The sequence below is a fragment of the Alligator sinensis genome, unplaced genomic scaffold, assembly GCF_000455745.1.
Source record: "Alligator sinensis unplaced genomic scaffold, ASM45574v1 scaffold409_1, whole genome shotgun sequence".
NCBI lineage: Eukaryota > Metazoa > Chordata > Crocodylia > Alligatoridae > Alligator > Alligator sinensis.
The window spans coordinates 831120-844033 of NW_005842284.1; the positions used below are offsets into that span (position 1 = coordinate 831120).

Sequence of the window (12914 nt, forward strand, 5' to 3'; positions counted from 1 at the left end):
TTTTGTTTTTCTTTACTGCACTCCAGCACAAAGGTAGGGGTATAATAAATATGTAAATGCAAAGGAGGGAAGGTGATTAAACTGACATGATGTTCTTTTCTCAGAAATTTGCCACAGACTGTATAGGACAGTCTAGGGACCTCTTTTGTATAAAAATACAGTGACACTCCAGCTGAAGCACCCTTTAATTGCTAAATCACAATGAAATGCCAATAAAAGCATGGTGACATCTGCATGACTACCAGATAAATTCACTGCAATCAGTGCTGTTACAAATGAACCCTGAATGAAGCCTAGCAGAAGAGTAGACAATGAGTGTGTTTGTTTGGAAGAAGCCAATCACTCAAACAGCAAGATGCGTTTGAGGGGTGATAGGAAAGGACTGAGGTGCATTGGCAAGACTGTCTCAGAGGAAGTTACTCAGTGTCTGTCTGTGTTATAACAGGTCCATTTTCTTGCAATCTATTATTTCAGTTACACAGCACAATTTTTCCATTTTTCTTTGTTGCTGGCAGTGTTAAATCCTCCACCTGTTAGATCAGGTCTAGCTGAACATTTATGATCAGAAGCATCTAAAGAAAAGACTTTGACAATATGTTTGGAGGCATGTACATTTTACTCTTTTTAAATATATATTTGAGAGTGAATTTAGAGATCATAAAAGCGAGGCATTAATAACATCAATTGACAGCCAGATACAGAGCAAGAAAGATTCTCCCCTACCATACATACACAGATCCCTCTATGCAACTCATCTCTGACCTGTATCACCCCTGGCTATTCAAGTTCCCCAACAAGATACTGCCAACCATGCTAAATATTGTAGTGCACATATACGGATTAGGAAAAGGCACCTCCAAGTCAATTTTCACTTGTGACCCTTCAGTAAGACTTTAAAGCAACAGCTAACACGAAATGTACTCGCTTTCTAAACCAATCAGCTGTTTCCACCTGACTCCTCATAATGAACCAATGAGACCTCAATCAAGTTTTTTATCCAGTTAAACAGCTCTTACTAAGGAACAAGGAGCCTTTTTTTCTATCTCCCTAACCTTTAAAATGCATGCCATTTTTTCCAGATGGCATCATTTTCACAAAGAACACAATTCAAGAACCTCAGTTTAAGTTCAAATCAATTTTCAGTTAAAAATATCTGATAACATTTCTTTTTTTACTTTCTCCTTACTAGGGTTACCATATTTCCAGTTTTAAAAAAGAGAACACTTGTCATGGGGAGGGGGCAGTGATATGCCCGTGCCGTGTCCTGGCCCTCACTCCCAAATCACAACCACCAACAGCCCTACTGCTGTCCCTCACTCTTGACCCAGGATACCCTGCCCCCCAGACCAGGCTAGTGTCCTTCAGTCCCCAACCCCTGGCTTTCCAAGCCCCCCACCCTCTCCCCACCCCATAGACTTACCTGCATGCAGCTGTCAGGGCTGCTCCCACCACCCTGCCTGGCTGCAAGCCAGCCATGTGCATGTGCAGAGCATGTGATGCCCCTTGCCTTCAATTGCCCTCCCCAGCCCCAAGCAGCTCCTTGCTAGGACAAGCTGCAAAGTGCCACTAAAAACTTCCGATGATGAGCAGAGCAAAATCCCAGACATCTGTTGATATTAAAAAAACACAACCCCCCCCCCCCAAAAAAAAAAACCAAAAAACAAAAAACAAAACAAAAACCCAACACATCCAGATGGAGATGGGGGGACCCAAAAAGTGAACATGTCCAGGAAAATCCAGAGGTATGGTAACCATACCTACCTCTACCCCCCTGAAAAAAGTGATACAAGGAGGAAGTGTTGCTAAGACACTGGTCTCGAGTCAGTGGGTGTTTACAGTGCCAGATCCCCTCTTGCTTTTTCAGGAAGATAGGAAAGAATTATGCAGACATTTCTTCCCTTCCCCCGCACACTGTTTTTTCCCCCCATATTAGAATATTTGGCTTCTAGTTATTCTGCAAGGCTGATTCAGATTTGTCCCGATTTGCATTTCGGTATAATGAGATGTTATACTGCATTGAAAGTAGGGAGAGGATTGATTTAAGTAAGGCTTAATAAATGTGTTAACTAAACCTAACTTAGGCTTGACCAAGCAAAGCAAAACCTTGAGAGAGGCTGTATTGGTAGCCTTAAAGGACAATTACACCCTACAGGGAAATGAATACCAGGTGTGCGGGCCGGGAGCAATCCGGGCCCTTTTTGTGCTCTGCGCGGGCTGTGGCCAGCAGCCCGGGCACGCGGGGTCGGAGAGAACGGGTGACACACTAGAATTAGGCACGGACGCTTAATGGTTGATTTAAAGATTATTTACTTACACCGAAGATGGTCGCGGTGTAGGCTGGACAGTTTTCCAGGCACAGCTCCGATTAAATCCTCGTTTGAGGACTACAACAAGCTCGCTCTCTCCCATGGAGTTGTTGAAGCTCCGTGGGTCCGTTTATTCACTCACACGAAGTTTGCTAGGCTCCGTGGGTCCTTTTGTGCACAGGGAAGAGGGATACGTCGAGGATTGCGCTCGGTGACGGGGAGAGGCTAGAGGCTGATCAGACCCCTGTTGCCTGCTTGAAATACGCTGGGTCCAATAGGCTCCGCAGCGCTTAGAGCACTTCACAAAACGTGAAGCCCTCCTCTTGCTCTTTTTCTCTCTCCAGATGGTTGTGGAGTCCTCCAACTTGGGCGGAAACCACTCAAGCCTCTTATACGGCTAGCAAGCCAATCACTAGCCGCCACGTGTAATTTAACGCAAGCCGATAATGGGGCTCGAATTATAATACAAATGGCGGGAACTCTTTGCACCGAGCATTTCTTAGATGCAAAAAGAAATGCACCATGCAAAGAAAGCTACAAATTGGCGGGAAATTCTCCCTTGCACCGGGGTTCTCCTTTACAGCAGAAAACTCCACCGTGCAAAGAAGCTGCAATTTAGCGGGAAAATAATTTAGCAGTGCCAAAGCACACACAAAACAAAAATCACAACTTTGGGTTGTGACACCAGGAAGCTCAGAAATGCCCATATTGGTATTTTTTTTTCTTTAAAGAATGTAAATACACTTCCCAAATTATTCATGGTGAGAAGTCTCTACAATGTTGTCCGTCATTAAAGCTAAGAAAAAAAGAACTTGTTTTCTTTAAGTAAAATGAAAGGGAACACACTTCTTTAGGCAGTAAGGTGCCTATTGGTTGTAGAGCAGCAGGAACCATGAATGAAGCAATGTGGAGCCTTCAAAAATGGAGAAAAAGGCTAAGAGATGAAGGGATAAAAGTAGTTGATCTCTGGGAAGAAACAATCACATCAACATAAATATTTGATGTCTCCAAAAAAGTCTTTAAAATGAAAATCCTAGGCAGAAAAGCTCATGATCAATACAATAAAAACTCAGTTTACGTTAAATATTTTAAAGTTTTAATAAAGAACAGATAGATTTTTTTAACATTAATATCTTTTTAAATTTTAAAAGTATATCTTAAAACTTGATCGAGGCTCTTTTTATTGCTGTTCTTTCTGACACATTCCTTTACTGTGCTCATCTTGGTAGAAGAGTTCTATGAATTGATTGCTTCTGTCAAATCCTTCAAAGATGATTTATTAATAAGGAAAGTTTCTATTTCATGCCATGAATATAAGTACATAAGAAGTGCCATATTGGGTCTGATCAATGACCCACCTAGGCCTGTATCCTGTTTCTGACAGTGGCAGAAGTGGAGTGAACGGGGTATATCATGGTTGATTTATCCCTGTCATGCCTTCTGTAGTATCAACTATCATTGCTTTAGGGATGCCAGAGAATACACCCCTAATAATCTCTAGTTTCCCTCTGAAACTCTAGAAATAGTATTTATCAAGGCCTTGTCTAAGCACAGAGTCATGCAGTGTGTTAGAATTTAAAAGTCTCCTGTGTTGTGAAGTCTACAGAACAACCCCTGCACCAAAAATCAGGGTTGTTCAAAATTGATTAAAAAACCCCTCTAAGTATATTAGAATCTCTTAAAACATTTAAATGAGAAATAGAAATGCTGAATCCAGCTTTTTATCCAAAATTTTAATTGCAGTCCATGTACTTTTTTATATAAAGAATAATGGAAAACATCTAATTTTTCAGCACTGGTTTTACTAATATGGCACAGTAGGCACATCTACATGAGATGCTTTACTGCACAGTAGAGCTGATTACTGTGCAGTAAGCATCCATGTCTACACGTGCAGACACTTACTGCACAGTAACTGGCTCCAGTCATGAATAAATTTGCTACAAGCTAATGCAAGTAGCAAATTTACTCAAGATTAACAACAGTAGTGCATGTGTAGATACTTGACTGGGAGCAAACTTGCTCCTGGTCAGCCGGGCAGCACAAGGTGGTAGATTGCCCCTGCCCGGGCACTGGAGTCTAGGCAGGGACAATGTCCCCATGCCCTGGCAGCAGGGCTCCCCAATCTCAGGGAGATTGTTCCCAGCCGTAGCCCTGCAATCCTGCAGCGGGGGCTGGGAATAGGCTCCCAGCCCCTACCACGCAATTGTGGAGTGGGGGCTAGGAACTGTCCCCAGTCAGGGGCAGCTCCCAGGCCCATGCCCCAATCAGGTGATCAAGGTGTGGGGCTTGGAAAGAGCTGCAGGAGGGGCTGGGACCTGCCTCTCCCCTGCAGCTCTTTCCAAGTCCCCTGACCCTGATCAGGAAGCTGGGGCCAGGAGCTCCTTGCTGCCAGGGCAGGGGGACACTATCCTCACCTAGGCTCCAGTGGCAAAGCAATCTCCCAGTCCCCACAAAGAGATAGCTATTTCCTGGCCCCGTGCTCCCTGCCCGTCCCTGGTTTACTCTAGAGTAAACCCACCCCAGAGCAAATGCATGTGTAGGCGTGCCCAGGAAGTCATTGCCATGTTAAGGGCTTGTCCAGGGAGGTGGAGAAGAGGGTTCAAAAGAATATGCTATTGGCCAAAGAGGCTGGCAGTCATCACAGGCTTTGAGAGACCATCTCTGACTTCAGGCAACCCTGATGTATCATCAGGATCCTCTACTGTGCCTACTTGGATGGTCTCATTCTGCTAGTTTCCTCTAACCTGAAAGTTGCAACAAATTTTGGAAACTTGATACTAAAGTAACATACTCCAGCTTTTACTCTATAGTAAATTTACTATAGTGAGCAGCAAACACACAGTCAGCTTTCCCAAGCTTGCTGTCTGCAATATGACTTATTCTGTTATAGTGCCTAGCCACCAGATGGTGGAAGAGCCAGTGTTTATTGAGGAAACTGCTACTTTGGCATAAAATTGACTTGCGGTATGGACACATGAGATTCTGTATAGCAAATCCCTGCATAGTAAAGTTACTAAACATTTTTCACGTGGTAACTTTATCCTTGATTTCAATGATTTCCTACATAGCACAGTTGAGTATGGAGTATCCTAATCCACTTTTACTATGTGGTAAAGGCAATTTACTAGGTAATAAATGTCTCACATGTCTGCCCTCTCAGGTAAGTAGGAACTTCAGTTCCAGTCGCTTTCACTTAGGCATAGATTAAAATGTTCCCAGGCTAATTGGAAATTATCAGTGTAATTCACCAACTACAGTCAATCCTGCTGTTCTATAAATCACTTGCAAATGTAAAACATGCTTTGGTAAGCATACTTAATGTATCCAAAATATACGGTGAGGTCCCTTCCAGCCTGACTTTCATATGATCCCACAATAGTTAGGGCTGCTTTAATTAATAAAAATATTTTTTATTTGCAGTTTTGTGTGTTTAATTAAATTCCAGTTAGCATCTAAATGCAGCTGCTTGGCAAATCATGAGCAAGGAATTAATTATCTAGTAAATAAGCAAGATATCATTCACCATTTTCTAACATTCTAAAAATGTAAAAGTAATAAGATCAATCCACCCTGGGAAACCCCTGACTAGCATACTGGCCAATAATGTCTCTTTGAAGTCCCTAGCTGTTTCTCTGTATAGCTCTGTTGTCTCTCATTTAATACTTAAGATTGTATGCCTGCAATGAGCCTGATTTAAAATGAAATGATATCTGCACTTTATCCCAGCCATGCACTTGGTCCAATAAAAGATATCACCCACCAAAATCCTTGCTTCTCACATAATTTCTGGACCATCATGGATAAAACATCACTCTCACACTACCATAACATCCCCACAGCTTTTTGCATCTGTTTAATTAAGCTGGTCTAAAAAAAGTCATACCTCATGTTAATCCAGTTCAGCTCTGCATGTTGAAACATCCCAAGTTTCTTCTAGTATATGCCTTAGCTACTGTGGCCATATTTCAAGCTAGATTCCAATAATCTACTCACACTTAGTACTCCACAAATATTGTCTTGTTGGTCCTGATTTTATTACCTTGTCCCCTGTACAGTCATTTTAACCCATGCAAATAAATGCAGGTGAGAATAAAACACCACTGTTCTGACTGTGCAAGCTGTAAGAATTATACCCGCTGACTTCAAAAGGACACTCCTACTGTCAGTTAATTTTCCCAACAAAGAGGAGTATGGAACTTGCATCCCTAGCAAAATGTTCTCTAAGCACACTTCATTGGTCTGTCTACCCTGCCTAGTCAGAAGGGCTGATTTCTTTCTACCCGTTTCCAACATTGTTCCTATCTAATTCTCCCACAGGTAAAAATCTCTTTGTTGTCCCTTACCAAGCTGAACAACTGACATGACGTTAGCATACACCATTGTGCACCACTTCAGTTTTCTGGAAGTGCCTCTGGCCATCATAACTGGATATGCTGTCTTCCTCGCGCCTTTCAAAATTATCAGATCTCTAGATATAACTGTGTTAAATGTGTTTGGGCCAGACTGTGAAACCCTCTGCTGGAGAGTTGCAAACAATTCCACTGAAGCCAGGAGGCTTCAGAATCTGAGCCTTGGCGAACACATTGCTTATGATAAAGATGTCTCCAGCAAAATCAGAGTGTAAACTGAAGGTTGGGAGAGCAGAATACCCAGCATATCTCAAATTCCTTACTACTGCTGTGCCATAAACTGCTAATAAGCCTGAGCTTAACGAACATTATTATTATTATTATGTTATTATTTTACAGCACTCAAACATGATCAGCAAGACATAGCCCTTGCTCCCATAACGAAAGATATCTAACAACTGCACCACACATCCCAGGAGCCTCCTAGATGAGTCTCACCAAAGTAGAGTTGGAGACTGTGTTTGGAATACTGTTGGGCAGACATCCTTCTTTCCTTACAAAGGTATCCATTATTTTCTGTAGCCTGGGAAAGAGACCTGATTCTCTAAAATAAGAGTTTAAAAGAGGCAAGACCTTACTATATTAAATTCAGGTACACACCATGCAAAGGAAAGCCATTTTTACCTGTGAAATAAGACTGACTTGACGAGCGTGACAACATCCCGACTAGCGTTGTACCCAGCACAAACAATGGCAACGTGGATGGTCTGTGGGAGAAAAGAAACAAAAGAACAAAGATAAAGCCCTTTCCTTGTGCTCTATCATTCATTGAAGAGAAAACATACATGACAGTGCTATTATTTAGTGTGGCGACGGTTAGAGATTGGAGTGGGCGGTTGGCAGCTGTTTGCAGCCCACTCCAGGCAGTTTGTTAAAAACATCTTAATTGAGTTATAACACCATCATCATTCCAAAGTCATTACTGTGCTGAAACTGCATCTGATATCTGAAAGGAACTGCATTTATTACTTAAGAGTACGTGTGCGCGTATACTCACATACACACAACACACACACACAACCAGTACATCTTATTTACAGCATGCAAACATGCAAAGATATTTTAAATACTACTTAAAACTTCCAATTAGAGGGTTATAAATGCATGTTGGTTAGTAGATATGTTCTCAGGGGTTTCACACCATGTAAAAACTAAATATAAATTTAGCTTTTAAACAGAGAAGGAACCAGAATAGAGCAGGGTAGTGAGTAGGATAAAAGTTGTACAGCATCTTCCCACCTTCCTTTTAATCTGAAGCAGAGGTTCAGCAAGTTCGTCAAGAAAGTGTGCAATAGAGTGAAAAGAGGTGCTACTGGTTCCCATCATGCATATAATAATTGTTCGCTACTGGTAACTTACTGTACATTCTATTGTGATGCTTAAAGCAAGCCAAGAGCAACCTTCTGCAAGTCCCATATGAGCATCAATTCATTTGGTGAAAATATGTGGGAGGTCATTCTCAGCAGTCACACACCAGTTCTGGAAGTCTCTCCCCACTACAGCCCATCAGAGCCCAAGCCCAGACACCTTCAGGAAGTGTTGCAAGACCTTTTTATTTGGACATGCTTTTAGCAAGGTTAAATTCTAGGGCACTGCTTGGGGAATCTGTCATTTATTACATGCTGTTCTATTTTAATATTTTATCTGCTTTTATAATTTATCTTGTTTTTTCTGTGAGCAGCTTTCAGCCTTTTCGGGGGAAGGTGGCATATAAATCTAATATAATAAATAAATGAACTTGGACATTGTTATTCAGTTCCCCTCCTCTGAATGATTTCAGAACATGCCACTCATGTTGCTCTGGGAAATTAATTCTTGTAGATGTTGACTTTAGCCTTCATCCTCCCCTCCCCCCCCCCCCTTTTTTCCCTTTCGCTTAATCAATACAGAAATGAGGAAGGGCTCACCCTGCTGACCAGAACAAAGCTGTGAACGATGAAACATCTGTGAACTTGCATACAAACTTAGTTGGTATCCAACAGAAACTTGGTTAGCTGGTTTCTCAGGGACACAGCTCTTATTTTCAGCAGAGCCCACAAGGCTGAGAACAAATCTGGAATTAAAGGCAGGGTGTGGGCTGCCCGCCATGTTAGGTATAAAACAGATAATCTCTATTATAGCAGACTTGGGGAATGATACTGTTAAGGTCCTTGAAGCTTTAAATTCATACTGAAGTCGGTGGGAACTGGGGGTATGCAGCATTTCTTAGGATCAGACCTTTCATTATGCTTATGCCATAACCAAAGTAAAGAAGTTTGGATGCGAGACTGTCAGCAATTTAAACTATATGCATAGGCTTGGATTCCTGCACAGCACTGACTGCACTCCTCTTATTAGTCTCCTGCCTGGCTGTTTCCCAATCTGTTTCAGGCTTTATGAAGATCTAAGACCTGTGCCTTAACTTTCAACTAAATCATGCTCGCTGACTAATTTTACACACAGTTTAAACACTGTTTATCTGGTGATCATAGATCAGGTATCATCATTCTAGCCTGGTCATATGTAGAATACTGCTTTCAAGAATGGTTCTGGCTGATCTGTCCTGGCCCTAGAAAAGGAGTTTCTACACTTTTCTAGCATGAACCTCCATACTGTCTAAACCTACCTTCCCTAATCCAGATAGTCAAAAGCTAGAAAAATATTGTTTCTGATGCCATTCATCATCTACCAGCCTCCTACATCCCCATTCAAACCAGGGCACAATAGAGATGGCACTTTTTGCTCTGGTGAATGAGTTCCTTCTGCTGATAGACAAGAGAGTGCATGTGCCTCCTGCTAGACCCTGCCACAGCTTTTGATACTATTGCTTCCTAGGATATTGTGAAGAGTTACTACAGGGGATTGGTTCTCCATTTCTAAAGCCTTCTCTGGCAGAGTGCAACAAGGCTCAGTCATCTCCCCGTAACTTTTAACATCTATACAAAGCCAATGGGAAAACTAGAAAGGCAGCAAAGGCAGCAGACTCTGCAGGAAATCAGCTACTCTGTATCTGTTTGAGATTAAAATATAAACTGCACCATCTCCCAGATTTCTCTGCGCCTGTCCAAATTCAGCACTTGGATGAAGAGAAACCAGCTAGAGCCAAATCCCCTGCCAATGGGGGCGATACTAGTAGGAAGCAGGAAGCACTTCAAAGATCTCACCTCCTCTGTAATATTCCACATTATCAAGGGCATTTGCTCTCTGATTACTAAATTGGTGAGCAGCTTTGGAGTCCTTTAGAATTCCTCATTGCTACTGAACGCCCATTTCCAGCTGGTTACAAGACTGTATGCCATCCTATGAGCCTGCTTAGTAAATTAGGTCACTGTGAACAATGCACTCACAGGTCTGCTCTCTCCCCTGGACCCCAAGTCCCATTCTAATCCTTTGCTTGTCTATTCAGAACCCTTTGTGAGACTGGCCTAGATGAGAGGTCTCTGTCTATAACCATGAATTCCCATATCACTCTATTCCCTGGGAATAATAAATCTACTTACCAAGCTGTGATGTGTCCATGAGTGCTAAACAGAGACCTTTCAAGAGAACTGCATTTAGATAATGGAGCTCAATCCACCAGGAGATTAAAATGACCATAGACCTACTTTCAGAATAAGATGTAATTCATTTCTTCAGCACAGGCATTTTTTGTTTTACTTACACATACAAGCAAACAAAAATCCTGTATAAAGTAATCAAACTGTTTATCCTACACTAGGGACACACATTCAAAGATCCTGAGTATGAATTGATTCAATCATTGCAGATTAGTCTAACCTGGCTAGGCTGAACTGGTTTGAAACTGGACAGACATTCTCTCTGGACTGAGGAAATTCAGGCACATGCCTGCAGTGGCTCAAGCTAGAAGCCGGGGGGCACTACAGCAGGGAGCTGAGCTGAGGGGGAAGTGGCCAGGCCCCAGCACGACTGTCACATTAAGGAGGTCTGCCTGTACAGGTGCAGGCTTTTCACTGCTGGCTGCTCAGGGGGCAGGAATGTTGCCAGCCCCCAGCCCTGGGTTAGTATTATGAGGCAAAGTGGGGTATGCAGTGCATGCATCTGTTGATGATACAGAGCTTTTCAATCTCCCTCCCTGCTTTGTCATGCTGTCTGCATCAAACTGACAGGTGAGCAAGCCAGCCAGGGGGCTGATAACAGTCTTTATCACCCGATTAGCAAAACAATAGTCTCTCTCCACATTACTTCAAACTTCTTAAACAGCTTACCCACTGACCTGCTGATTAGCTACAAAAACCCTAAGCGGTCACTGTTCTGACTGCCTATCAAGTGAAATTGGAGAGAGAGACACACACAGACACCTCTTGCCATTAACTAGCATACCACATTCTGGCTACGGTCCCTGCTGTGGCAGAGAGGAGGAAGGGATTTCTGCTTAAACAACAAGTGGAGGGTAGGGGGCAGAGAGGGGCATGGGGAAGCCAGCAGAGCCTGCTGTGCCTGCACATCTGTGCCGAGTTCTAGCCAGGGAGCAGAGGGGAAGGGCCAGCCCTGCTGTGGAGCAGAAAGCCCTGCCCAGCCCAGAGAGCATGCCGGGATGCTGAGGGACTCCAATTTAACTTATATTTAACTTAACCAATTTAACTTAAACCAGCAAGGAGTCTGGGACAGACATTGCATAAACTGTTTTGAGCCAAATCAATAAAGTCTGATTCAACCACGTTTATCTCAAACCAGTTTCAACCATTTTCAAAGTGGTTTATATGCACTGAATATCTGTTCTGTTACAGGTTTAAACCAGTTTATGATCACTTAAACCAGATTATGTGTAATGTCTGTCCCTAGCCCTAAAGGCTGGGAAACGGATCAGAAAGATAATTATTTCTGGTTTTTAAATACATGGGAGGCATTTAGGTCACAGTTGTCAAAGGTGACCTGAAAAAGGGCACTTTATGCCCCCAAATTTGTCCAAAATCTCTCCCAATTATAAAGCTGGTCCAATAACAGATATCACAAAAAAACCCTTAAGTCTTATCTTCATTTAATATATTTAACTTGGTTAGGAATGGGCAATTAAAAAGGGAGCAAATTCATGTTAGCACAATTTAGAAATATTTTTTCAGTACAACACAGAACAGGCAAAATCATGCTTGAAAGCAATATTCCATCTAAACCCAGACTAGAATTATCTGGATGGGTGCTCAGTACCTGAGGCCCAGAAAGATATATATGTACAGTGCTGATGAGTAATATAATGGTATCTAAACAAACAAGTTGACTGTTTTTCACCTTCAGACAACATTTGGATTAAAAAACCCCACAAGATTAGGTTTAGCAAAACTTCTATTGGGTTTTATAGTATTACAATATTATTCTATAATTAATTTCATATTATAACAATGTTTAAATAATACTGGCCACACTTTTTATGTGTGTTCCTGTTGGTAAGGGGTTGTAAATGATTAACAAATAGTATAAGCATATTACAAACACGAATATAGTATATATTATAAACTTTCTTTTCCAAACAAGGAGTATTTAATAACTTGTGTGCTTGTACAGTTCCCAAATGCTGAAAGGCCCCTTTCTTGACTAGTCTGCCCACATTACTCTATAATATGATTATTAAGATAAATAATGATATAAATATACCTGTAGATGATGTTAGAGATGCTTATAAAAGTAACCAACTAACCTGCTTGATGCTATAATTATTAAACCATTCTAATATTATAAAAGCCTAAGTCTATCTGTCTATCTGTCTGACATACAGCCAATCAGAGCGCGAAAAAGCATTCTGACAGAAGGCAGCCCACCGCCATGATGGTCAGGACTCAAGGAATGGAGTGGGGGGGGGTGAGGTCAGGAGGGCTGGCCTTGCCCCCCACCTGCCCTGCTCCCTGCAGGTAATGCGACGGGGGGGCGGGGGAGAGGAGCAGGCCTGGCCCAATGCAGAGGGATGGGGGGAGCGGGACCAGGCCCAACATGGGAAGCGGGGAGTGGGGGACAAGCTGGCCCACTGCAGCAGGTTGTAGGGGAAACCGCGGGCCTGGTCTGATGCGGCCACAGCAGCAGCTGGGGGAGGGAAGGAGCGGGCCTCCTCCCTCCTTCAGGCCCGGGCCCACTCCTCCCCCCCTGCTCATTGGCCCTGAGCCTGCTCCTCCTGTCCCTGAGCGGGCCCAACACCGGGGGGTGGGGGTGGGGAAGAAGGTATGGGCGTGTCATGGGATTGGCAGTGATGGTGGGGCCAGGGGAGAGT

The 12914-nt window shown here is 42.8% G+C and overlaps 1 protein-coding gene across 4 annotated transcripts in view; it reads right to left on the reverse strand.

Annotated features, from left to right (window-relative positions):
- Window positions 1-12914, reverse strand: part of LARGE1 (LARGE xylosyl- and glucuronyltransferase 1) — a 387820-nt gene that overhangs the window by 206525 nt on the left and 168381 nt on the right. For all 4 annotated transcript variants that reach the window (XR_003095093.1, XR_003095092.1, XM_025209336.1 and 1 more), the window contains one exon: window positions 7343-7425. Coding sequence is in view for 2 of the 4 variants with exons in the window: in XM_025209336.1 (XP_025065121.1) it covers window positions 7343-7425 (83 nt within the window). In the remaining 2 variants the exon portion in view is untranslated. The remainder of the gene's footprint in view (window positions 1-7342; window positions 7426-12914) is intronic.